Source organism: Sparus aurata, chromosome 22, assembly GCF_900880675.1.
Source record: "Sparus aurata chromosome 22, fSpaAur1.1, whole genome shotgun sequence".
In the NCBI taxonomy this organism is placed as follows: Eukaryota; Metazoa; Chordata; class Actinopteri; order Spariformes; family Sparidae; genus Sparus; species Sparus aurata.
In genome coordinates this window covers 8,610,389-8,637,675 of record NC_044208.1, presented here as the reverse complement: position 1 = coordinate 8,637,675, position 27,287 = coordinate 8,610,389, and the positions used below count along the sequence as shown (strand labels likewise).

The window sequence follows — 27,287 nt, the reverse complement described above, 5'->3', positions numbered from 1 at the left end:
AAATACAGATGAAGAACCAATACACTGAAATAAACTAAATGTCACTTCCATTCTTCTCTTCTCCCTGAATGACCTCATCTTCCCGACTGCTTATCAGAAACAAAACTAAAGCTGGAGCAGCTCTCAAAAAATGTCAGTTCTCAAAAACCCAGCTGATGAGCAACATTTGAAACACTGAAGTGATAAAGTAAATCATTTCTCTCTCTCTCTCTCTCTCTCTCTCTCTCTCTCTCTCTCTCTCTCTCTCTCTCTCTCTCTCTCTCTCTCCCCAGGAGTGGGTGTACACTCACGGGCAGCAGATCCGACAGCAGCAGCACTGTCTGTCACTGTCCACCACCTTTCCTGCCTCCCAGGTCCTCCTGCTGCCCTGCAACATGGCGGATGGCAAGCAGGTCTGTACTCACACACACACACACACACACACACACACACACAATACAGGTGGTGCGTTGCTGCAGGCCAGTCACTATAGTATATCATATGGTTGATAAATTAATCTAAATGTTAATTAATCTAAAGCTAAATTTGTATAAAGATGATCATTACACACACACACACACACACATTCACGCTGCAAGGGAAGATGCTTGACACTTTTTTGGACAGGCAGCTTGCGAAACTCTTAACACACACACACATCGACGCACACACACTTGTCATTACCTGACCACTGGGCACCTTGACGGCGTCCCAAAAGCCCCTGCAGCAGAGAACAACCTGACAACCAATAAATCACCTGTGAGAGAGAGAGAGAGGGAGAGAAAGAGAGAGGGAGAGAAAGAGAGAGGGAGAGAAAGAGAGAGAGAGAGGGAGAGAGAAGGAAAGGAAAGGAAAGGAAAGGCGAAGCAAGACTGACAAAAGAGGAGGAAGAGAGAAAAGGAGGAGAAAAGGAGGGAGGGAGAGAGGGAGGAGGTAAGTCAAGGGAGAACGAGAGGTAGCTGAAGATTAGCTCATTACACCTCACCAACTGTTCAGTCTGCGTGTGTGTGTGTGGAAATGTGTTTCTGGGTGTTAATCCCACTTGTATTCCTGGAAGTCTGCTGGATATGATCAGACATGAATTGATTTTTAATGTTTTTACACATGTGTGTGTATTTCCACCGTGTGATGCTGTTGTTATGATCTGTGACTCATCGCTGACGGGTGAGAAAGATGAAGTGGCCTGAAAGAAAGATGGAGAGAGATGAGTGGGGAAGGAAAAGAGGAGAAAAAAATAATGAAATCAGAGACAAGTAAATAAAGAGAAATAAGAGGAAAGGAGAATGAGAATGGTTGTAAAGGAAACAAAAGGAGCAAGAGGGAAAGTATGACGTGATAATGAAGGGAAAAACAGGTTGAGAAAAGAGATGTAGAAAGAAAGATAGACATTAAATTAATGGAGGAGAAGAGAAGGAATGAAAAGAGATGGTGAAATAAAGAGAGAGAAATGAGGAAGATGAAAGTGGCTGAGGAACAGAAAGAGAAAGATAGAAATTAATACAAAGGAGTAGGAAAGAAGGAATGAAAACAGACAAAAGGAAATAAAAAGAGAAATTAGAGGGAAGGACGAGTGAAATGGTTGGAGAGCAAACAAAAAGGAGGAAGGAACGACTGAGATGATGCCGACGAGGAAAGAAAGGGATGAGAAAGAAAGAAGGGAGAGTTTAAAAGAAAAGGGAGGAAGTGAGAGTGTAAAGGAAAAAGTCTTAAGCAAACTGGGAGGTGATTGGTCATATACTGCCTCATTTCTGCCCCCTAACACACAGCGAGTGCACAGCAGCACGTCGTCAGGACCTCAAAGCAAAGTGCGAAGAATAATACATCACACGCTGTGAATCTGAAGTCTTTTGTATTTTATTATTTCACTTGATTTTTCACCTGAAGACTTAATCCTTTCTGTCCTGACTTTACAATAGTTAGACTGTGGCTTTGACAGGTTTGGCTATTTTTATACTAGTGATAAAGTTCCCTTGTGGCAGAATAAGAATTGCTACCACCAAACCAGACAAGGTGGAGGTACTATAGACATGTCAGTCAAGAGGGAATCTTTTTGGGAGCGTCATCCCGCATCAGTGCTTGAAATTAGGACAGCAGTGAATTCTGTCCCAGCACGTGTCAGATTCAGTTACACTAGTGAAAGAAAGAAAGAGGAGAAAGAAAGAAAGAAAGAAAGAAAGAAAGAAAGAGGAGAAAGGAAGGAAAAAGGTACAAGTAAACAGGCTGTATGCAGGGTCTTATAGTATTAAAAGTTAATAAATCAATTTGATACTTTTATCTGATAATACTGACTGTTAAGTTGTGCTATCTTACAATCAGTAAATAGTTAATGTAAGTTAAAGTGTGATGCTGATGTAATCGTTTAGAACTTGAAGTGGCGATGAGCTCTTAAAATGTATGGAAAGGGTCTTAACAAGGGTCTTAAAAGGTATTGAATTAAACCTTAGGATATCTGTATGTACCCTGGTAGAGGACGAGATTATAAGATAAAAGTTGAGAAAGGAAGGAAGAAGAAATTAAGGAAGTTAAAGAGTGAAGAAATCATAAAATAAAGTAAGGTGGATAGGAAAGAAGAAATATGGGAAGATTGGAAGGAAGAAAGTGAAAGGAGGGAAGATGGGAAAGAAAGACAAAATAAATAAATAAATAAATAAGGCAAGGAACAAGAGAGAAGGGAGGAAAGAATGACAGAAAGGAAGGTAAATAGGAAGGAATGAAGTAAGGAAATAAAGAAGGAACAAAGGAAAGAATGAAAAAAGGAAGGACAGAGGACAGGAAAGGCAGAAAGATAGGAAGAAATGAAGTGAGGAAGGAAAGAGGAAATAAAGAAAAGACAAAGAAGGAAATGAGGAAAATAATTCAGAAAGATAGAAAGGAAAGGCAACAAGAAATAAGGAAAGGAAGGAAGATAGATAGGAAGGACTTACGTGAGGAAAGAAAGAGGGAATAAAGGAAAGACAGAAGGAAAGAAAAAACAAAGTAAGGAAGAAAGAATCACAGAACTGAATATAGATAGGAAGGAGTGAAGTAGGAAAGGAAGGAAAACAGTAAAAGGCAGAAATAAAGGAAGGAATGAAGTAAGGGAGGAATGAGGGAAGATGGCAAGAAAGGAAGAAAGATCGAATGAAAGAAAGTAAGATAAATGGGAAGGAATGAAGTAAGAAAGGTAGAGGGGAAAAGGGAATAAAGAAGGAAGGTAGGCAGAAATGACGGGAGGAAGAGTGGAAGAAAGTCAGGTAGAAGAAGAAAGGATAAACATGATAGAATCAGAGAGAGAGACAGTAATGAAGGAATAAACAGGCAGAAAGAGCTGAAGTGTGACTAATGATTGTAAGCTGTACACAACACACACACACAGACACTCAATTTACACATCTCACACAGGCAGGTGTTATATAGCTGGAGGAGATACAGTTCAACCATGTTATATATATATCAGATACCAGACTGTTAAATTAACTGTCTACAAAAAATGTAGCACACGCACAACACACACACACACAGTGCATGTGTGTTTGTATTTGAGCTGAGCCACCGAAGCACATCGCTGTCATGTAACTGAAACTGGTAAACCTTTGTACCAACACACACACACACATACACACATACACACACACACTGAGCTGTTACATGTCCCAGCAGAGCGCAAGTGTGTGTTTCTGTGTGTGTGTTTGTGTCAGCAGACAGGAAGTAGAGCGATGATAGCTAATTAGAGCGAAGATCCACTGGAGAAACAGCCCAGATCTGACTGGTAGAGAGACACTGATGCACACTGCTGAGAGAGAGAGAGAGAGAGGTCATAGTAAGGATAGAGAGAGAAGGAGGGAGCGTGATGGGACAAGAGACGCTGAGAAAGAGACAGAAAGTGTTGGAGACAAGAGAACTAAACAGATCATGACTAATAGAGGGAGGGGAGACAGGCCGAGTTGGAGAGGGAATAGAGAGAAACAAGCAAAAGTAAAAGTGTAAAACAGACTTTTCAACATGAGTGGGAATATGTATTCTGTTAAAGTATGCTCCAGAAATACAGCCAGCATCCACTTAGATTAGAATGTTTCCTTCATTCTTCCTTGTCACTCAAATTCTTGAAACAGCTGTCAACACCTATAAAATGCAAAACTAAATCTTTGTGGCTTCTATGTTGCTCCCACATTCTGATTTACACATGAACACACCGAAGCTGGAAGAAATTCTTTCGAACTCGGAAAATGCGACAATCCAAGGACGCGGGAATGCAGCAAAGGACCCACGATTCAGTTCAATAAAAACTCCCAATAAACCTAAATGCCATTCAGTAAAGCCCATACCTCGGCTAGAGCCTGACAGGTGAGGTCCCCTTGAATTGAATCAAGCCTAATGCAATATCAAACTCTGTACCCCTGTATCACTCTAACATTTATACCCCCTGTAACAGCTTAACATATAAGATCTTAGATAATCAGATCTAAGATCTATGTCAAATTGTATTCTCTCATAGATACCAGCCATCTAAATCCACCAGTTGTTTTTATTGATTTATTTTTTTATTAAGATCCATGCATTATTCACTGAGAAATCAACAAAAATCTTGAAAAAAAACCTCTTATGTCACAATGGTAAAGAAAGTGAGGAAAATTCCCAGATCTGTCCCTTAATTCGGATCCGTACCAAAAGTTGATGGGGTCTAAAATCCGGGCCATGTCCCATCTTCCATACAGGTTCAGCCGAAAACTGTTCAGTAGTTTTGTTGTAATCCTTCTGACAAACCAACCAACGGTCATGAATGAAGAAACATTCCTTCTTTGGCAGAGATAACACAACTTAAAGGTAAAAAAAAACATGAAAGAAACCTCAGAAAGAGCAACAGAGGAAGGATTTCTCTCTAAAGATGGACAGACAGGAAACAGATGTCAAACCAACGTAGTCAGGATGAGAAACAATATAGATAGATTGTTATGAAGAAAATATGGATTCAAGAGGAGCCTTGTATTCTCACTAACGCGAGGATGACATGCATGACGTTTATATCTTTGGAATAATCAGTATGTCAGATAGGCCATACTGCCTTAAATCCATGGTGTGACTCGCCAAGAGATACGTCGGACCAAGTGAACCCTGTCCTGTTGATCAGGAATGTCAATAACCATGACAAGTTGTAGCTGAGAGATGGTAAATACATTCAGATGCACTGGTCTCTCTGTCATGTCTTCTTTAGCACACATTAAATGACAAGTTGATTTACCCGACGCTCTTTTTGTTCTTTTTGTTCCTGACACCACATGTCCGTTGGATCAGGCCAAAAATATCTGTTTTTAAGAGGTTGATTTACCAATTATTTTGACTTGTACTACTGTTAGAAAGAAGCACCATGCTTTCAGTTACATAATGCCACAGTCAGTAATGTTATTAGAGGTCCCCACAAGAATTTATGAGCTTAATTCATCCTCATTTCACTAGAAAGTAAGCATGAACCTGCAACAAAACAGCTGATACAAGCAGCTAAAAACCTGCAGGACGCTGGCATTAAACAACAGTTAGGTTATGCAACAGTATCAAGTGCTGTTCATGTAACGTTGACATTATTTTAGCAAGATAATACGACTAGAGGGTACAGGATTAATGTCAACCAGACAAAGCTTCCTCTAGATCGGGGCTGGCCAAAGCATCATAAGATCAATTTTGGCCTGCCAGATGTTTCGAAAAGTGAAAACAAAGAATAATTTTTTTTAAAAATCTAAAATCACTGTTCATGCTGTTTCATTGTGTGTGAGGTAAAAATGCTCCGTGAGCACGGTGAATGTCTAATTCACAGAGGGGCAGAGGGAGACTTTGGGTGGGAACTGCAGATCCTAGCACCATTTTTCAACTGAAACTGGCAGTATTCAGTGTTCTGCTTCACATGTCAATATGAAGTACATGTTGATTGCACAATGTAGTGGGTAGTTATAGAATCATGAAACCATCTGCATTTACGTTGGTAAATCCCCTCGCTATCACCAAGTCATTTTGTCTGCTGCCTGGCGCATGGTCACCCTGGAAAAGGAAAGTTAACTAGCGATCCATTTGGGGTAAAAGTTGTAAGTTGACACTTTAACCAGAGAACACAGTAGGTGTTTGGGTATGGCCCGTGGCCCGACCATTACGTTTCACTTTTGATCCTCCAAGGGAAAAAGTTTGGGGACCCCTGCTGTTGATGCATGTTAAAGAAATGACGGTACATCATCCAACACCTTAGCTTCTCCTCTCAAGCTAATCCAGACAGTGAACAGAATTTCACCCAACAAGTGAGTGAATGGATGATCAGCTGCTCTACAGTGGAGACAGCAGGTCACTGTGGTCATGTTTTAATGTCTAATGCTAGGTGAGCGTGAGTGACATAAAGTGAGCAGTCTCTGTCCTGCAGGGTGACATTAACACTGTGTGTTTATGTGTGTAAACAAGAAAAAGGAACCTTTTCATCAAACCCTGTGATAGAGAACAACACCCGTAACCATGGTAACTGTACTGCATTAGCTGTAGCTTCAGAATCCTTAGAGCGAGGCATAAGACCATCCCAAATAAAAACAAAACATGTTTGTGTAATAACTCAAAAAAGATCACAATCTGGTTTAAAAGATATTTTTGTCAGCAATTACAGTTAGCACTAATCACAGAGTTAGTGTTGTTAAGGAGCGCTCTCAGGTTGCTGAAAAGCAGGACATTTGGGCCAGGATTTATTTAACAACTGATTCATCGGGTTACTTTTCTGCAGCGAACAAGTCTGCTCAGACTGGCAACAAAAAGGAAATGAAATCCCAGACTCTTGAAATTCCCCTGAAGTAGGAAAGCCAAGAAGTAGTCATGAAACTTTAATACTCCCAAAAGCCCCAAAGGAGGGAATTTCAGGTCTATCTGCATTCACCCTGTGATGACCTGATCCCAGTGCATCATGGGAATGACTCCCATGAAACTTTAAGACCCCCTCCACACACCTATTAAGACATAAAAAAAAGATTATTTTATGTGTGCTTGAGTTGTTTTTTTGCAGGGGAAAAATATTTCATAGTAAAATCTTTAAAACATCACCTGCTCCCATTTCACAAGAGTGATTGCTGGACATGAGATTTCTCCAACATCTCAGACTTCATGTAATGCTTCACTCATCCTATTCCGTGAGTTGGGAAGTCTTTCTTACGACTCTGGTGTGTTCGTGTGCATCATGTTGGAATGTGGGAGCAACATGGACTCCAAAAATAGGTTGTTTTTGTATAATTGTAGTGACGAGGAAGAGAAAAAAGAAAAAATACAATGACTGTACAACACATCCAACATTTTCTCTGACTATCCAAGTTATTGTTTTGACTTGAGTGGGCATTCACAGGATTTTTCCCAGTCGGAGAAAGCATTTTTTCAATAATTCCCAACAGCACATGAACGCACAGTATGTGGACTGGAGGCTTCAAGTTTCCACATAACACTTGCGATGCTGAATATTGGACCAGGGTTGGCTTGAAAATGTACACCTTGAGCAACGATTGTGAAAACAGCTCTGCAGGACATCGTTCTACACATGGCCACTCAAACCATCAGCTGTGGGAGGAAGAGGAGAAACACTTCTCTGACAGCAGGGGGGCTGTAATGTATTTACAGTAGTTAAAAGAGAGACAGTGTGTGGAGGAGGACAGATGTTATTCTCACAGGCCGACGTCAGCAGTGCTGCAGCCCTCAGTAATGAGGTGAATACTAATTGATTTACTTTTAATTATCCCTCCGTCTTTTTTCCTCAATTAAAAAGCTCCACGGCCCGTCGCTACACTGTGATGAGCGAGTCGTGTCGACAACCCACTAAGCAACTCTCCAGAACAATGCCTGTGTGTGTGTATGTGTGTGTGTGTGTGTGCGCGCGTGCTGTTAGAAGGCTTTGAGATCAAGATACATGACAGCGATACGCTTCAGAGGCCCAGTGAACACAATATGGCCGCTCCCAGCAAATAGACACGCACTGATACAAAGATATAAACACGAATACATGTGTACACTCAAATTACACACATACACACACACAAAGACGCACACACAGATTCTGTTTTTGTCTCTTGTCTCTTTATTTTTCCTCATCATCTTTCTCTCTTCTCCTGTCTTTCAATCTTTTCTCTGCCGCCCTCTCTCTCTCTCTCTCTGTTTCTCTCTCTGTCTCTCTCTCTCCCTCTGTGTCTCTCTCTCTCTGTCTCTCTCCCTCTCTCTCTCTTTATGTCTCTCTTTCTGTCTCTCTCTCTGATGACTGCCTTTCAGACCCACAGCTGAATAAAAGCCTCTCTTCATGTTTGATCATATCTGCCACTTTGTTTTGCCAGCTAAAGAATCCAGCTATGAATAATGCACATGCACACACTTTCTCTCTCACACACACATCCTCACACCCAATCACACACACACACACACACACACACACACACACACACACACACTCTCTCTCTGAACTGCTGGATCAAACCCAGTAAAAGGCAGGAGAGGGCTCCACCTAGTGACGACTGGTGGGAGTCACCACTTGTCTGTCAGAAGCTGCCGGCAGCACCCCAGCAGTAAATTTTCACGGCCACATTAATCAGAACAGTAAAGTAAACAGGAGTGATTGGGTGTAGAACAGCCGGTGGAGCTGCTCGGCAGTTAATCGCAGTGTTGAGTCAAACGTCAGCTCTTCCTGCCAACATGTTGGAGTTTAACACCGCTGCTGATGTATGCTTATGGGGGGAATGTGATTCACTTTGAACTTTAGTGTCTGCAGAATCAAATGCCATGAAAGTAGAAAGTAATAAACTATAAATAAGGTGGAGGCCAAATCTCTTCGACGCACAGTAACAAGATTTACCTTTTTATTTTCATGCATTCTCCGAACAAAAACTTATCTCAATATCAATACCTCTTTTTACCTGACAAGACCTGAGGGTTTGACTAACAACTGGATCATTAGAATCCCAAAAGATTCTTGTATAGTGGAGACATTGTCCTGAATAGAGATCTCAAACTATTTCGCTCAGCTCAGAGAACTCTTTGGCCAAGCTATTAGCTAGAGAGTTAATCAGAAATGGGTGTATTTCTCGACTGGAGAATAGTGTTAAACCTCCGTGGGTCACAAATTGATCATATAAAGATGTTTAAAATTGGAAGCAAGCCTGGCTCCTTGTATCCAGGTCCATAACACACTCACAAGCTCATCCTGCAAAATAAAACACCAGTCATAGAGCTTCAGGGAAGAAAGTCGACAAAATATCTGGGCAAACAGCACAAGCCGCCTACACTTTCTAAACAAACTGTTTTTACAAACACTTGTCTCTGACGGTGAAACACAGAAAGAAGCCGCCTGGAAGGGCCATCAGGGCTTATTACAACGTAGCCTGAAGACATTTCGCTTTCTGTTTTGTGTGCAAGAAAGTGTGAAATCAAATCTCTGCCAATTCTGACATATTGATATTTCTTTAGTCACACCGTGCTCCACCTGCCCCGCAGAGCCTGACTGAAGACCTTTACACAGGTGTCTCAGCTGACTGCAGGTTTCAGCATCAAGGAGACCATCCGAGCAGCGCCGCGATTAAAAATCCTACTTTAATTACTGCTTTACTGCTGCGCTATTAACCACCTTGATTACAGTAGTTTAGTTATCAACAGAGAGCAAACCGGCTATCAAAATCTGAGTAAGAGCCCTCTCATGTTTGCCAAACTGAGCAGTGAACTCTGTACCCTCTCAGCGATGACCTGTCCAGGCAGTGTTGGATCGTATGTGAATGTATGTTCACAGTATTTTTAGCTATTTCTTGACCTTTGCCTTTTTCTCGCCTCCAGCGGTGGCAGAAGTCGGGGACACACTTGGAGCACCTCGTCTCTCGGTTCTGTCTGGACTCGGAGATGGCTCTGGACGGGATGGACTCCTCTCGGATGCTGGTCATCAGCCCGTGTGAACTGAGCGCGTACACACAGAGATGGGAGGTCCCTTTCTCCTGACCCCCGACCCCGTGACCTTTCACCTCCCAGAGAAACCTGCCCCGTCACCCATCACAGCCTCAAAGACCTGGGCAGAGACCGCTGCTCTGACGGAGTGAAGATGCATGAGCCCGTCACGTCGAGGAGCTGCAGTGACGGCAGCTGGACGGAAATGTTTAAAGACTTCTCGATGCCTCTTCACTGTTCATCATGAGAAGAAATCAAGTGTGCGGCTGTCAGGTCTGGATCAAAACATCACTGAAGGAAGAGACTCGTCAGAAATGTCCGGGTGGCTGAAGGTGTGTCTGTTGAAGAGTTGAACCAAGTGCACCTTAAAAGATTTGAGTTCAGAAACTTTGCCCGAAAAAATGAATGCAGTGACGGAATGGAAGTGTATGTTTTCAAGAATCTGGGAATTAAAACCAAGCACAACTTGAGCTTTTTCAGTTTGCTTTGTCAAACATTCACACATTTCGCCATCTTTACTGCTGTAGAAACGCCAGGATCAGAGTTTCAAATAACAAATCCATTCTTCTGCTTAATTTTCGGGGTGAACTGTCCCTTTAAGTCCAGCTGACCAAACTTTGATCTGTCTCACCGAGCAGGATCGTCAAAGTAGCTGGATGACTGCACCCAAAATCTGGAAGCTTACATTAAGAGGTATTTAATTGTGTTTTAACGTAGCCGCCCTGTTTTGTGAGACAGACCAACAGATTTCTTTGCACCAAACGAGGAATAAGAGGATGACTAAACCAAAATATAACACTGGTAAATCTGGATTTGTCTAAATCAAGTCCTTAGTCTTTACTGCTAGGATAGTTCCTATAACACTCTTAAAATGATGTGGTTATCTAATCTCTGCTGCCTGGAAAAATCAACATTTAGTGACTAGAATATGCAGCTGAGTCATTTCGATGCTTGCAGGCTGTTTATGTGACCATATCTTCCCCCTGAAAACTGAAGCATGGAGCACAACTAAAGCAACTCAATTAACAAAGTAAATGTTGGCATTGTATGCTTCTGCAACCCAGGTATATGTTTAAGCTTTGTGTAAGATCTGGTCCGGTTTAGACACAAAAACCAAAAAGAACAGCTGGAAAATGTCCCAATGTATCCCTTATAAATACGCCCTTTTTTGCAAGAAGGAAGGCAGCGGAAAGTTTAGGGGAAGCGAAGCCACTCCCTCCTCCCCAAGTAATCTGAAGGAAATCTGATACAAAACCGTATGAATGTTGATATGATACGTTTGAATCCTACACATTTAAAACATCTGCGGTTTGCTGAAATGTACAATGCCAACATTTCATTCTGGCCACTGGGCTGAGGAAAGACACCAAGGAGGGCAAGACCGAGGAGGTGACGCAAAAGCAGAATTGTAGAAGAAGCTAGCACTGAGTTCTGACTGAGCTACTGAGTAAAACACAAAATATGGAGGGAATCTGAATCAGAAAGAAAAGGGCTACGGCTGTACATAGAGACAAACGCACAATGAAGGGCAACAAAGAGAACAGCGTGTACGCAGCACATGTCGCGGGGGTCGATCAGCAGATTTCTGCAGTGTTTTGCCTCGAGGATGCAGCTGCTTTCACACTGCACGCTCCCCCGTGAAGTTCCGCTGTGCATGTGAGAAGTTTTCTACACAAGCTTTGTTTTGTTTCCACATTTATCAGACCGAGGGAAAAGCTTTACTCACAATCGCTTGAAATGCCCTTATGACACGTCGCGATAAATGTTGGCCCCATACGTTTGTGCAGACCACAGACTTGTGTTTATGTTTCAGCTTTCAAGTTATTAATTCTCAATTTTGCGCTTATGGTCCGGTTAGGTTCTGGCCCCAAAACCGATTGGCTGTGGGTAGGAAAACATCATGTTTTGGCTTGAAATAACAGGTTTTGTTGACCTCCACCGTGCCTGGCACATGACATGAAGGTCAGCTCGTAAACATTTAATGTGAACATGATGTGAGACAAAAGTGCAGATTTGTACAAAGTTGAACGTATCTGTGGTTTTCAGAAAAATGCCAACGTTTTCTTCTAGCGACGGTGTTGTCATGGCATCATTCATGTTTCTTGTGGAAGTTTTGAGGATTTACAAAAGTCATTTTGCTGTTTGGGGGGTTTATTTTCAACACAGTTTCCACTCTTGCAGCTTTTTCAGAATCTGGAGCAACAGCCAACCAAACATTTTGTTTTTGCTCACATAGCTGAGATGGTTTAAAGATCTGAGCACATTGTTGGGACGTTGTTTGACGGACAAACTGCAGCTGCTGTGGCGATGAAACCTGTGACCCTGCGGTCGCGTGACAGTCTCGTTCGGTTTTTCATTTCAAATTCCAACAGAGTCAAAACACAACCCGAGTGAACTGCAGACTGACATATGTTCAAGTTATCTCCTCTGCACTGTGTGGGAGTGGAAGTCAGTTTTTCAAATGATGGATTTCTAATTTTGGAGACAAATTCATTTCAAGTTGTGTCCCACTCTCCTGTTTGACATCATCGACTGCGTCATTTTGATATCCTGTTTCACTCCAGAATAAAGGTTTTATAACGGCTGCTGTTTCTTTTTTTTTTCTAAATGAAATTGCTGAGTTGCTTACATGAAGGATAGTACAGACATACACACAACGATTGAAATCAATTAAATAAAAGTAAAAAGCTTTAGACTTATGTCTTTGTGTTATAATATTAATATCACCTTTTTATTTTATTGCATGAGGATGTGTCAGTATATGCATCATAATAATCAGACACCAGTACAGCCATGTCAAGATCCTTTCATCAACCCAGAGAGAGAAGATGAAGATGTGGAGCTGCTCACCTGGTTGCTGCTTTCATGCAGTTAAGAGAAAATACACTGAAGAGAGAGAGAGGGGCTGGACACAAACACACACACACACACACACACACACACACACACTGGGGTTACCGAGGGAAGGGAGAGAGAGAGAGAGTGAGAAGTGAGCGGCGGACCCCCCACTCCACTCGCCGGTCCTCTCCTCGCTGCTGTACTTCAGGATTTTCAACCAGACGGAATAACAAATAAAATGTGTCGCAGTAGAAGCTGACGTCTCATCTCTTCAAACCGTCGCTAACGGCCCCGTTGTCTTCGAGAAGAGGCTCGATTCAACGTAAGTAGAATGACCTTTTTCATTTCGCCATTATTGTTACCTCCATTCTAATACGGCTCTCCTGAAAAAAAGGGGGAAATCAAACGAGGTGATTCTCGAGGTTAATCTAATTCGCCATTAGCGGAATTTAGCCGTAACGACTGATGGTTACAACACACGTAACCGTGACATTTTAGGATGCTAATGATAAAGAATGTCGAGTCGTGAGCGATGTTTCCAGTCGGACCTCTGTTTCAGCCGTACCGACGTCACTATAGTCCGTTCACTGATTTGTATTATCCTATTTTAAGCTAGGAAACAGGTCGAAAAGACTACAAGTTCCAGCGAGAGGGAGAGGAAGCTGGTCGAAATGCCGCATAAACACACGCACAGAAATGTTGTAATAATTACGGTAAGGTCCAATAACCCATTGTTAGAGGGCAAATTCGTTACAGGGGGCGTTTCCTTGACTGCTTGTTTTTCTGCCTCTGCTGTTAATGTTACTAGCAGGCAGACCTAAAGATAAACTAAACCAATGTCTGCGCTGTATTTTATTCATTATTTTAAGCTTAGACGCAACACTCGCCTTTTTTGCAGCATGTTCTCCCCATTGTTAATTTTGATTGTAGCACAAGTATACAGCCTGTTTAACATCATAGCGTTCAACCCAAGTCACTTTCAGTCAATCCCCATTTGAAACACCAATTTAATGTAAAAAAATAAATTTAAAAATTCGGAAATACGAGCTTCGCCAGAATACTTGAAGGCAGCACAGGTTTCCGCGGCGCTTGGTTGTTACGTCATGTGTTGGGGACGCAGAACCTGCTTGTTGTGGATTCAATTTAAACCCAACCAAAACAAAAGTTTCAGCATGTTTGCCGATAGTAATCAGTATAAATGCGTCGAAGTCGAAACATAAACGATGTCGCTTCCACCCCCGGGAAGAAGTAAGTTAATGTGAGCTAGGTAACGTTAGTGGGAACATTTTAGTCGTTTTTAGATTCAAGGAAGCTAAAAACAGCTAACGATGCTTTTTAAACAATCAGCACTGATAACTTATATTTTTCACAACAGTAGCAAACTACAAACCTAACGTAATCTCGTCTCTTGATATTTGTTCTCCTATTTTTTAGCAACGTTTATGCAGCAATATTATCGTGTTAAATCAAGTGTCTTTGAACAAGTACCTTAAAGGCTTTTGAGTAAACCTGTTGAACTCTGCGATTAGCAAGCAGCTATCGGCTGCCGCATGAACTGTTAATATACGTTAATATAAGATTATAAAATCAGAAAAAACACGTTATTATATGCCATCCCTCTTTATCAGTAGTTTGTATTTCTGCTATCATTAATCCATCACTTTTCTCTCCACTTCCCGTGTCCGTGTTTACTAAACCTGAACAGATTTGTCAATTAACAGAGACGAAATCATCCTATAGCAGGTTTAATAATGAATTCTTCTGTCTCCTCTCATTGTGAACATCAAGACTTTGTGGTCTTCAAAATTAAAGGAAATTTGAAGATGACTTCCTGGCCTCTGAGAACTGTTTATACCCACCTTTCACCATTTTTCGGATGTTTTGTAGAACAAACAATAACTGAATTGTAAAGAGTTTTATAAAAATGTGTGAGTAGTTGCAGCTCACTTTCTACAGTCATACTGTCATTTCTTGCATCTGAACACCTGCTTTCAGATCTACTCTCACCTGTTTCACACCGAAAGGGTTGTTTCCAAGAACTACTTTCTTTATGAAATTGTTTGGTTATTTTCAAGTTTAACTTGTGAATCCTTTATTGTGCTGTAAAGTGTCAGACAATTTCTGTCCAATTTTTTACAATTTCTGACACCACATAATGTTTTAGATTTTTGGGTGAAAAAACTACTTCATCAGTTATCAAAGTAGTTGCTGATATGTGTATGAACTGTTTTGGCTTTGTTTCACTTCATCAACCCCCCTCTAATAGCTCCCTTTTCCTACCCCCAGCCACCCCATGTTCCTCCGCCAGCTGAGCTCCTCCGGCTCCTCCTTCCTTCCCTGCAGCCGTCCCGCTCTTTGCAGGGCGGGCTTCAGGAGCAGTGGTGCCCCCTCTTACCGGCCCCATATCCCCGCTCCTCATCCATGGTGGTCGGTGCGGGGATTTCCCCCCCGGCCTCCTCGACTGCCCTTCTTTCCCCCACCAGCCCAGCAAGCATTCTCTGGTAGGACGTTACACCCTCGGAGCATCAGCACCGGTAGCTGGCGTCCGTTCTATGCCTCTGTCGGTCTCCTGATGGAGCGGACCGACAGAGACAAGGGGCCTCCTCACAAACGGAGAAAGAGCGAAGAGGAGAAGAGGAGTGTCAGCGAAAAGGAAGGACACAGAGGAGGAGCAGCAGGGTCAACAGGAGGCTCTAAGAGAGAGCACCATCATTCTTACTCCAGCACAGACAGCCACCCTCGACCAAACCCCCGCTTTAAAGATGGAAGTGTAGACCGAGGGAGCAATGACGCTGGGAAAGGTCTCCGTAAGGAAAACAGCAGAGAGAAAGATGTAGAAAGGACTAAAACTTGGAATAAAGACAGACAGCGAAAAGACAGCTGTGATCGAGATGAGACCACAAATCGAGGGTGGAGCGCACATCACCAAGGAGGGAATAAAGATCCACAGACTGCGAGGTCCAGGACACACACTCCCAAATCAAAACCTGAACAGGATAAAGTTCCCCCATGCAAACCAAACCCCTGGTTCAAAGAGAGAGCTGCAGAGCAGCAGAGAGGCTCTGAGAGGAATACAAAAGGACCAGAGGGGCAGTTAAAGGACAGAAGTAGTGATGGAGGGCAGTGGCCGGGACTTCCCTCCAGGTCCTGCAGCACCACTCAACCTTCAAACCCAAACCCGTGGCAGGTAGCTGGAACCACCAGCCAGCCTCCTCCCCCTGGAACCTGCCTGCCTGGCAGACAACAGGAAGATGGTAAACAAAGGAAGTCTCTTTGTTTCAAGAGGTTTTTCATTATTGTTTAATGTATTTGCTGAGCAGATTACGTTAGTTTCAGCTTCTAGACAGTTTTTAGGTCAAGTTCACTTTAAACTTTAGGATAAAATCTTAAAAATCATTTGCACATGGAACCTTCTGTCTGAGCTCACATTTATAATCTCTTCCCCTTCCTCTCCTCTTTTCAGCTCTTCAGAGGCACTGGGAGTCTTTACCTGGCTGCAATACCGACATCCAACCACCAGGAGACAGTAAAGCGTTTGACTTCTCAGTGATGTCCTACAACATCCTGTCGCAGGAGCTTCTGCAGGACAACGCCTACCTGTACCGACACTGTCACCCCAGCGTCCTGCAGTGGAACCGCCGGCTGCCCAACCTGCTGGCTGAGATCCAGCAGCACAACGCTGATGTGAGTGGATTAGACCACCAGAAAGATGGCTACTCCAACAGATTGTAGTTCCAAGAGATGGGATTCAAAATGAGAAACACTGTATGGTCAAAAGTATGCGGACACTCGATTGTGTGACTGCTATTATTCATCCCAAAGATGTTGGATGAGGTTTAAGGTCAGGGCTCAGAGCAGGCAAGGGAAGCAGTTTTTAGTGCACAGGTGCATTGTCATGTTGAAACAGGGAAGAAACAAATAAAATTGATGACACAGAGTCGGTGACAAAAAAATTCCTATTCCTAGATTATTTCAACATTCCCTCGTAGATAGCGACTGGTTTTGTTTAATCTTCCTCTCTGAGGTTTATTGGCAGTTGATTAACAAATGGTTAGGTTGAGTTCACAATCTCTTCTTCTTCTGTTCTGTTGACGACAGAAACACGAAATGTAGCCCCGTGCAGTTTCTTAAGCTTCAGAAGAAACTACAGATTGTGTAGCCTTGTGTTTCACTTTTGCATTTTTGGAACATTTCAAAAGTTGACAATTAGAAAAATGAAACTCAGTTATTGTATACTGTAGCAGGAGCAGTTCCCATTTATTTTAGGCCAAGAGACTCAAAACATTAAGTCGACAGAACTATTTTGAAGTGTCTGCATACTTTTTACCATATATTGTTAAATAAATACTAAAGTCTAAACAAGAGCGTTAATGATGGAGACATGAGATTTGATGGATTTGATCTCTTTTTCTAGATCCTGTGTCTTCAAGAGGTCCAAGAGGACCACTATGAAAACCAGATCAAACCATCTCTACAGGCACTAGGTATTGTGTGTATGCAAGTGTGTGTGTGTGTGTCTGTGTCTGTGTCTGTGTCTGTGTCTGTGTGTGTCTGTGTCTGTGTGTGCCTGCTTTACGAGCAACCGTTAATATGATGGGAAAAAATGTAAATACACCACTGTATTGCATGTTTGCAAACACTGCAAGAAAGTGGTTTTATTGGAAAATTGTAAACTTTTTTTTGCATCTTATTGTTTGTGTTCATATAGAAGTTTTCTCCTTTGTGTGTGTGTGTGTGCGTGCGTGTGTGTCAGGTTACCAGTGTGAGTACAAGAAGCGAACAGGAAGAAAACCAGACGGTTGTGCTGTCATCTTCAAATCCTCCCGCCTGTCGCTCCTCTCCTCCAATCCCGTTGAGTTTTTCCGCCCCGGCGACGCCCTCCTCGACAGGGACAACGTGGGATTGGTTGTGCTGCTGAAACCTAAAGACGTCACGTTCCAATCAGATCCCTCCACCTTCATCTGTGTCGCCAACACGCACCTCCTCTACAACCCTCGCCGCGGCGACATCAAACTGGCACAGCTGGCGATCCTATTGGCCGAGATCCGTCGGCTCAACCGCCTCCCGGACGGGTCAACCAATCCGGTCGTGCTCTGTGGCGATTTTAACTCGACGCCCTGGAGTCCGCTGTACAGCTTTCTGACTACAGGCTGTCTGGATTACAGAGGACTGCAGATCAGCACGGTGAGAAGCACACATTACCTGATTAATGAATTAATAAATTTAAATGTACCATGTATAAAAAGTAAAGACTTCATTTTGTACGTATGTTTAAGGTGTCTGGTCAGGAGAGCAGTCCCAGAGGTCAGCGTCTCCTCAACTGTCCAATCTGGTCTAACAGTTTGGGAATCGACTCTCAGTGTCAGTACAGGAACACTGACGAGTCCTCTGACAGCCCCACAGGTACGCTCACTGAGCTCCACCAGACTTCATGTCATTTGTTGTAGATTTTTGCGAACCAGCTCACAGTTTAATACTTGCTTTGACTCAGTTACTTAAATGTAGTGAAGGCGGAGTTAAATTTCAAATACATTTGAGTCGATTATTGGTTAATTGTTAACTGCCGGCTTTTTCTGTTTTTATATCATTAGATTTTCTCTGATTATTACTCGTGTTGTCTAATTTAAGTGTAGTTTAATTAAAATAATAAAATGTGTATGTATTTCCAGTTGTTTACTTAAAGCAATTGTTTAATGTTTAATAAAAATATGAGTTCTCACTGAGAGTTAAATGAGAGGATTGAGACCACCGTCAGGTCTGTTTGGTAACTACAGATAACAGTGTTAGCTTAGCTTAGCACAAAGACAGGAAAGAGGACGAAACGGCTAGCTATACTCTGTCTGCAGGTAATAAAACCCATTTATTAGCACCTCAAAAGTTCATGTTATATGTTATACTCCCCAATAAGTTTAAAAACTGAAGTGTAAAAACAGATCGTTTGGTATCCTGTGCTGGCTAGACTACCTCGGTTCTGTGATTTAATTTAGCTTTGGGTGGAAGTCAAAGGTGAAGCTGGAGGTTGAGCCTCATCACTGACAACTCTCTCTCTCTCAGCAGTAGAAGGAGCGATCTCTAATCTGACTGTGGAAGATCTCGCCAACAAATCGGCTTATGATTTTAACAGGTGCAATCTCTCTCAAAATGAAACTTGCCTATCGCTGAATATTCAGTTTGTCTAACTGCTAAAATATGCATTAAATATATAATATGCACTGATGAAGTTTCTCAGTCATCCAGGTCATGGTAATTCTAAGTGGCGTATTGTAGTCAACTGGACTTGTTTCAGTTTGTTGAAGACGTTTCACCTCTCATCCAAGAGGCTTTTTCAATTCTGACTAACTGGAGGGGAGCTGCAGGCTTTTGTGGGAGTGTCCTGACCAGTGATGGGAATAACGGCGTTAAGATAAACAGTGTTACTAATGGCGTAACTTTTTTTAATAACAGATAATCTAACTAATTACTATTTCCAGCGTTACAACGTCGTTACTGTTCCAGACAATTAAATGTGGCACGTTATAAACTGAAGCTGCTCATTGAAGCTGTTGTCATAGAAGAATAGAATAGAAATAGAATAGAATTATCCGACTCGGCTCTCAGCCACAAGAGCTGCTAAGCATTTTTTTTCTCTTTGGTGAGGGAGGAGGGAGGGGTGAGACAACCGCATTAGTGATGATGATTGGCTAAAGTAGAGTAAGAGTTCATAAGCCAATCAGAGGCAGTGTTCAGTTTACACACAAACCACACAGCAGCCTCACACACAGAAACTAGCAGAGATAAACTGCAGCAATGGCGAGTCCGGAGGGAAAGTTAACGTTTTCAAAGTGGAAGTACAGACACTACTTTAATCTCCTTGAGGTAAAAGGCAACAAGGTACATGTAAAGTGTACATTATGTCCCAGAGCGAAGTGTTTGTCCACATCCGTTGTAAGCAACTCTTATCTAATGAATCATCTCTCAATGGTACACACTTCTACAAAACTAGTGGCCAAAAACACAGTTGTTGACACTGTTGATGATGACAGCAGGCCAGGTGTGGCTAACGTGAGCGCCGCTAACAAAGAAGGACACAGAGCTGTCCAAGCAGCTACAGCTGGATGTTTCTGCTCCAGCTTCACAAAAACTTGACACAGACTGAACTGAATGCAATGACAGACAGGTATGTTGTTGAGAACATGCTCCCTTTATCAACAGCTGACTCAGACTCCTTCAGAGACCTCATTGGTAAAATACAGAAGAGAACAGGAGCCAGTCCGCCATGCAGGAAGACATTTTCTAAATAAATAGATGCCGAGTAGCTGAAATGAATGCCGAGCTCAAAAGGGGGAAGAAAAAAAAGTAATGCAATAGTTACTTTCCCTGGTAACTAGTTACTTTTATAGTGGAGTAATTCCGTTACTATCTCAGTTACTTTTTGGGAGAAGTAACTAGTAACTATAACTAATTACTTTTTAAAAGTAACCGGCCCAACACTGGTCCTGACAGAGTTGTTGAGGCCATTTGTGGGTCGTTGACCCACCCGACCTTCATGTGGGTTTCTAGGTGTCAAGCTGTCTGGAGACAGAACTCAGCACTGCACTGTAGATGGGTGATAAGTAATGTCGTAGGCTGACTGAAACACGTCCAGTTGCCTACGATACAGCACTTAGAAGTATAATATGCATTGTATTATTTCAATAAAAATGTGTCACTTTTATATCAGAAAAAGTCTGTGTCTGCTTCCAGCAAGCATCCATTCTTCAAATAATTAATCAAATTCAAATGCTTCTATTCACGTTGATTTGATGATTATGAGTAAATAACACAGATTGTGAGTCTTAGTGTAACAATACGCAACACACACTCTAACCCAAGTGTGTTTCTGTAGACCGAGGATCGAGCACGGCCTGAAGCTGCAGTCGTCTTATCAGCACCACCTGATGCCTGATGGGAGACCGGAGGTCACCACCTGTCACTCCCGCACAGCCATGACCGTGGATTACATCCTGTACACACCTGGTACTGACACACACTTTAAAAGCACTATGAAATTATTACATTGCAAAATTTGAATTTAGTTAAGATCGGGAAATATCAGGTCTGAACTCATCACAAAGAACCTGCTGAGCATTTCTGAATTTTTTCCCTCAGTTTTTGGCGAGGGAACTCCTTCTCCACTTTTCTAATCTTTTGTTTTTTCTCTTCTCCCCCTCTTTCCCTTTTTCCGTCTGTCTTCCTCACTCTTGTCACATTACTCTCTCTCTCCCTCCCAATCTTGAAGAATTCAACACACCTCCTTCACCTCCTGGTGGGCGGGGCCTCCATCTTCTCGGCAGGCTGGCATTGGTCGGCCAGCCAGAGCTGGAGGAGGTCAATGGTCTTCCCAATCACAATCACTCGTCGGATCACCTCCCTCTCCTTGTGCGCTTCCGCTTCCGGCGCTGACCTGTGGTGACATTTGTCAACCGATCAGACCAGCTCTCAGCCTCAAAGCTGACAGGCAGCTCAGGGAAGATGGGAACTTTTAGGATGTAGATCGAACTCAGAAAATAAATAATTAAGTTCCAGATGGCTCATGTTCTGTCTGGAGGAAAGAGAGAAGTCAGTTTCAGGTACATGTTTTGATTCAAGTTACTTTTCTGCAGGGAACAAACCTTCTTTTCCTTTTGAGCATGTTCCTTCCACTGGTAGATTAAAAATACATTGTACAAATGGGGCATCTCATTTTCAGATCATCTTCAGAGCACAATAATATGTTAAATGCAAACAAGCCAAAAGAAGAGTCCAGAGATTTAGTTCTTTATATCAGCATGACAAATATGTGATCATTGTCGGGGTATGAAAACATCGAGAGGATTGTTTTAGCCCTGTTCATAGGTAGCGATCATCGTCTGTATGTGAAGATGGACGACACGACAGCTCCTGAAAAGTGAAGCCGAAACACATAGATCAGCCCCTGGTGGCTGGCTCAGTGTAGCTCACAAAGTCTGTTTATTGGTTCGCTGAGCGTGTCGGTGGCGGAGCCGGCCGGTGACAGATACCTGTTCCCTCTGTGAAGTGAGTGTAGAGGAGTGTCGTCCATCTTTGTGTGTGTCAAGTGTAGCACTGGTGTAAATGTGAAGGACACTGCACTGTACAAGCATCACCTGTATGTACAAACACGGATCATTCTTCAGGATCATCACTAACATTTTTGAGAGTTCTTATTGTTCCCCTGCTGCAGAGAAGGTCTCAGTTATTTTCTCTTTAAACAACCGAGCTCAGCACTTCTGTTTTGTTTGAAGAAGTGACTCTGTGAAGGGACGGATTTTAAATCTTTTTTTTTTTTAAAGCTTGATTTAGCACTTGAAGTTAAAGAGCTGCTGACGAGGAAAACTACTTGATAACATTGTTGGCTGTGATAGAAGGGCGAAGCCACTGACATCTCCTCTGTTATTGTTCCACCAGTTCAGTTAAGACACGTAGCTCCTTCTCGGAGCAGCTGACAGTCGGTGCATCACAGTAATCTTGACTTTACACATCATCAGCGTACTGTTCAGAACATCACACTGAAGAACAACCTTTTAGTAAGTGTTGTAAGTGTCTCTCATTACTTTGAAAAATGTTTAATATTATCCACTGTGCCAAAAAACAGTTAATACATCTCCTTAAAGGACATTTTAAATTGTTTCACGTTTCTAAGACACTTAGAAAACTTGACATGCTGCATTTCACCTGCAGCTTCGGGCCTGTGAAAGATTTTATTTTGTCAGACTAAAACTGTAAACGGTGCTGAGTGTTATCGGAAAAGAAGAATGGTCTCACGGACGTTGTGATGTCGCTGCTGACTTTTACATAATCATAAGTAACAAGGAGTGGATATATTTTTCTAACAGTTTTTGAGGAGATTGTTTGTTTATATTGATTGTAAATAAAGGACCTGCTGGTTTTACATCAAGCTGCTGTTGGTTTGATTTAGTCAGTGCTGCCTGTGTCGGAGGGGAGGCAGTACCCGGATCTGTTACTTAAGTTAAAGGAGTAATCCCACAGTGTAGAAGTACTCTGTTACAAGTCAGCCTTACAGGAATTAGTATGCAGAATCACCCATTTCAAGATAATATGTACATTATATGACTGTATCATAATTGTTGGTGCATTTCTTCACATATCTGTAGTACATCATCATTTATGAGTTGATTTTATTTAATTTAAAAAATATATATATTTAATTTATTATCAGAGTTGGGACGTTACTTTAAAAATGTATTCTGATACAGTTACTAATCACCTGTTGAAAAGATGTAGTCTAATGTAATCCATGTATCACAATATTAAAGTAATGTAACTTGATCACTTTCCAATTACTTTTAGATGACTTCAGCACCAAACATATGCAGATGAACACAAGAGAACATGATTATCAATAACAATATTTAACCTCTACCTCTGACATACGAGCTGCTCAAAAGAATACACAGTCTTTTCATGACATGTCCAGGATCATCACTGTGTGCATATTTTCTTGTTTGTTTCTAAAGTCAGACGTCTGATTTCTTGCTGGTGTTTCGGTTGTTGTCTTTTCTGTTCGTCTGTCATCGGAGAGACGGCTGCTGAAATCACCCCACGCTTGTTTTGTTCCCGTCACGCATTGTTCCTCAGGGAGTCGGCTCAGTCTGATGGGATGGAGTTGTCTTTTTTATTTTTTTCCCCCTCTCATATTCATGCACAAAGGAACACTGCTGGTGTGTGTATTTAGTTGTAAATGGAAGTGGTTGTGTTGTTTTCTGACGGGACAGGAAGGATTAATTCTCCTGTTTGCCTCAGAAAAGTGTTTGTCTTCAATTTTCACGTCTCGGTGAAATGTTCCTCATCACTTCTGTGTGTGTGTGTGTTCGGTGCGTGTGTGTGTTCTGTGTGTACGTGTGTTGACAGATGGCTGCACCACTTACCTCCTCTCCTCCCCTCACAAACACTGTGTGCTCAGGACTCAGACCTCTTGGTATTCCGTGCATCACTCTGCACTGCAGCAAGACACTCTGCTGGATCTCAGCCGGCTCCAGAGTCTCTCATGGGACAGGATTCAACGCCTTTGTTGCTGCTATCGTTATCTCGGGACTTCTCGTCGTAGTTCCCTGCACGTCTTTCCAAATTTAGCCAAATCAAATCAACGCAAATGTTAAAAGTGAAGCAGGACAAGCGTGGCAAAAAGTAGAGAACGATCCTGAAACACTAATGTGACACAAACGACACACGATTGATTTATAGAAACAGAACTACATCTGTCATTTAGACCACATTGTGATATCTGAAATGTGCAGTGTTGTAAAAAGTACGTATGAGTAGTAGTACAAGTCAAGGTTATGGAGGATAAGTCTCTGCCCAGAATAGACCCCAGTTACTCATGATGCTAATCAAAAAAAAAAAAAAAAAAATGGACGGATCCAAGAATCTTCTCTCACTTTCTTTCTCACAATCAGGAGTATTTAAGTGGCTGGTATCTATGAGTGAGTACAATTTGATGCTGATCCTAGATCTCATGGTGATGCAGGGCTGTCCACTTTGTTATTGGATCAGGCTTGACTGAATTAAAGGGGGCTGTTGGCTCTTGGTGGAGGTATACGCTCTACAAGAGTGCCGTTCTAGTTTAAACTGCAGAAGGACATAGGGCTGAGTGAAGGTTAGCATATGCATCATTAGCTATTAGTGAGTAGATTTCTATACATAAGTTCACATGACTTGTGAAAAGATTTGTGAAAGCTTAAAAAGGCTTATCCTGGCAAAAAAAAAAAATCCCCACTTTTTTTCCCCAAAACTTTTTTTTTATGAATTTTTTTTTTTTTTTTTCACAAAAAAATAATAACCATATGAAGTAATTCTTCACTTGGCCTTCAGGTCTTCTGTAGATATTGGATCAGTACCAACTCAAAGATGTTAAACTTCATAAATAAAAACAATACATCCAAGGTCAAGGCGCACTTACTACCTTTCAACTGTGCTTTAACTCAGTGGCGGTTCTAGACCAGTTTTAATAGGGGGGCCAGGTTGGGGCTGGCTTTTTTGTTAGGGTGCACATACAACCCGGAAAAAAGGATAAATCCCTCATTCAGACAAAGCAGTGTTTACAATTTCAGCAATTTTGATTGGGTAGTAAACTGCTGAGACACTTTATTTCTGCCTTTCCCTTCAGAACAAAATCATTGCTAGAAATCTGTCGTTGTATTATTAATGCAGACTCACTGTCAGGGGGGTCCAGACTCAGAGTTACGGGGGCACTGGCCCCTGTTGGGCCCCCCCTAGAACCGCCCCTGCTTTAACTCCATTTCATAGTCTTCCTCATCTGATCGGCATTGCTCTGTTGTAAACCTAAACATGGCAGTACTTATAGTTACAATCAGGAGTCTGCAGGAACAACCGATTAAGGTCTTTTAGCCTGCTCACATATTGCACAAGTCTGTTAACAGTGTTGTGTGATCTTCATCATCTGTAACCGCTTTATCCCTTTTTCAAGGGGTCGCAGGGTTTGTAGCTGGAGCCAATCCCAGCCGTCCCTGGGCAAAGGCAGGGTACACACTGAACAAGTTGCCAGCTCATCGCAGGGCCCTCGCTGATGGCAACTGCACATCAGGTGCAATTTGAGGTTCAGTATCTTGCTCAAGGACACTTCGACATGCAGCTCAGTTCAGCCCGGGGGAGCCGGGATTTGAACCAGCAACCGATCACTAGCCAACCTGCTCTACCCGCTGAGCTACAGCCTTAGTGTTGTGCGAAAGGTTTCTTTTGTTTCTTTCTCTCATAATCTTTGATAATAATATGTTGGTTTCATGTTAATGTGTCTTTTCAGACACATTTATTAAATCAGTCTAACATAGTTTTGAGCTTTTTTAGATCCGTGTCTTGGACTTTTGTGCCGTTGCTTTGTAAGGTGTTTCTATTATTTTGGCCACCACTAGTGTATCAGTCAGAAGTTCTGTCTCTGCTTTGACATCCCACAACTTTCTGTCCAGATCACCGGGATGTTGACATCTGTGTCTCATGTGGTTTGCAAGCAGAAAGGTTTCCTGGCTGTGTCCTGTGACAGAGGAACGCAGCCAGGCTGTTTCATCTATGAGCACTAGATGGCAGCAGTGGGCTGTGTGGGGACCGGTGGCGAGCAGTGAGGGTGGAGGACCTGATGTATAGTGTGGTGTAGGATATAAACTTACTGCTTACTGTTGAAGCAAATCCAGAGGGTTTGATGTTGAACGTTATTGGTGTGCATTCATTACGTACATGAGGTCACTGTGTTCTCGTTCTCTCAGAAACTTTGCTGTTAGAGGATTGTGATGAGGTTGTTTGCGATGCACATGAATCAGTCTCACCTTCTTGGTTCATTAGTTAGTTCATAGTTCATAGTTGGTTCATCAGTTGATTACCACCTGTAGTCCCAACACAACTCAAATTGATTGGTTTATAAGATGTGACATAAATTAATATTTGTGTTTTAATTGCTTCTGTATTTATGAACCATTTGAGTTAAATTCCTTATTTATTTACCGTCCGATTTGATTTTTATTTAAATCATGAACTTAATGAACATCCCATGTTTTGTAACTCGCTTGCAAAGGACTTTATTGAAATTATTGATTGATTTTGTTTGTGTATTATTGTATTCTGTTTTTTCATTGTTGTTTTAAACTGATATTGAACAAATGAATTGATATTGGCCATTTATTTCTTTATTTATATTTGTGTTGTTTCAACGTCACTGCGAAAGAGAAGCTACATTTAGCTGTGACAGCGATAGAGGTGCTTCAGTGACGTAGGGGTGCACTCCGGAGCTCCGTGACATCACTGTTGGGTGTGGTTACAGGTGCCGAAGCGAACACCTGGAGTGACGCCGTTGTGTTTTTCTTTTGCTGTTGTGAAGCAGCACTGAGCAGATTAGAACTCTGGTGGTCAGGTCACTGCGGCTGCTTAAAGGAAGAATCAAAATGTGAATGATCTGTCTGCTGAAAAGCTCTGATGGCTTCTTTCTGTCTCACCTTGACAGCTCAGTCAACAACTTCATCGTCACAATAGAGAATCATCTCCACACACACACACACACACACACACACACACACACACACACACACACAGAGCGGGCTGAGCCTCCGCTGCCTTCCAATCCCTAAACTGCTGAATAAATGAGAAATGAAGGATTATTTCTATAAATCTGCTGCCTCCATGTGCTTCAGTGAAACACACACACACACACACACATCTGCAGTAAGCAGATTATTTTCGCAGGCTGCCGTGTTGTGCGCGTGTGTACAGGGCTGTCGTCTAAAGAGGACATTGTTAAGATAGCAGTTTTCCCTGCAGGTTCCTCGTGTTTTCTTCTGTTCTTCTCGAAGTTTGTGGCTTCAGAAGGTTTCATGAGAGTGTTGTGATCTTTCTTTCTTTTAATGACAAGAGTTTTGTTGTTGAGGGCAGAGTGTGAGCAGCTTTTGGTCACTTTTCTTGAGATGTTTTGAACTGGAAACCTTGTCGAAAAGATTTCCTGTCATATACCTTTTAGTATACTTCCCTTTTGTCAACATTTGAAGTCAGACATCAGAGTTGTTGACATGTTCAACGTTCACCTGAGTTCTTCT

The 27,287-nt window shown here is 42.2% G+C and overlaps 2 protein-coding genes across 6 annotated transcripts in view; both read left to right on the top strand.

Moving 5' to 3' along the window:
* The window catches only part of galnt14 (UDP-N-acetyl-alpha-D-galactosamine:polypeptide N-acetylgalactosaminyltransferase 14 (GalNAc-T14)), a 199,720-nt gene extending 187,257 nt beyond the window's left edge, over positions 1-12,463 (top strand). For both annotated transcript variants that reach the window (XM_030404699.1, XM_030404698.1), the window contains 2 exons: positions 273-392; positions 9,775-12,463. In XM_030404699.1, coding sequence (XP_030260559.1) covers positions 273-392; positions 9,775-9,933 — 279 coding nt within the window. In that variant the 3' untranslated portion in view covers positions 9,934-12,463. The remainder of the gene's footprint in view (positions 1-272; positions 393-9,774) is intronic.
* Positions 12,464-12,690: 227 nt separating this feature from the next.
* angel2 (angel homolog 2 (Drosophila)) lies at positions 12,691-23,022 on the top strand. 4 transcript variants are annotated; one of them, XM_030404695.1, is made up of 9 exons: positions 12,691-13,039; positions 15,004-15,971; positions 16,181-16,401; positions 17,132-17,201; positions 17,471-17,901; positions 17,994-18,120; positions 18,772-18,841; positions 20,582-20,712; positions 20,975-23,022. In XM_030404695.1, exons 2-9 carry the CDS (start codon positions 15,011-15,013, stop codon positions 21,136-21,138), a joined length of 2,175 nt encoding a protein of 724 aa, XP_030260555.1. In that variant the 5' UTR covers positions 12,691-13,039; positions 15,004-15,010; the 3' UTR covers positions 21,139-23,022. The 4 variants fall into 4 exon arrangements, with proteins under 4 accessions (XP_030260555.1, XP_030260556.1, XP_030260554.1 ...); XM_030404696.1 differs by lacking the exon at positions 12,691-13,039 and adding an exon at positions 13,288-13,430; XM_030404694.1 differs by lacking the exon at positions 12,691-13,039 and adding an exon at positions 13,809-13,965 and having other exon boundaries at positions 18,775-18,841.
* Positions 23,023-27,287: the final 4,265 nt, after the last annotated feature.

Coding starts and splice junctions, on each gene's coding strand:
- angel2 (XM_030404693.1), top strand. CDS start 13,916: ATGCGTCGAAGTCGAAACATAAACGATGTCGCTTCCACCCCCGGGAAG. Junction 13,966..15,003: donor GCTTCCACCCCCGGGAAGAA/GTAAGTTAATGT, acceptor TCCTACCCCCAG/CCACCCCATGTTCCTCCGCC. Junction 18,842..20,581: donor TCGGCTTATGATTTTAACAG/GTGCAATCTCTC, acceptor GTGTTTCTGTAG/ACCGAGGATCGAGCACGGCC.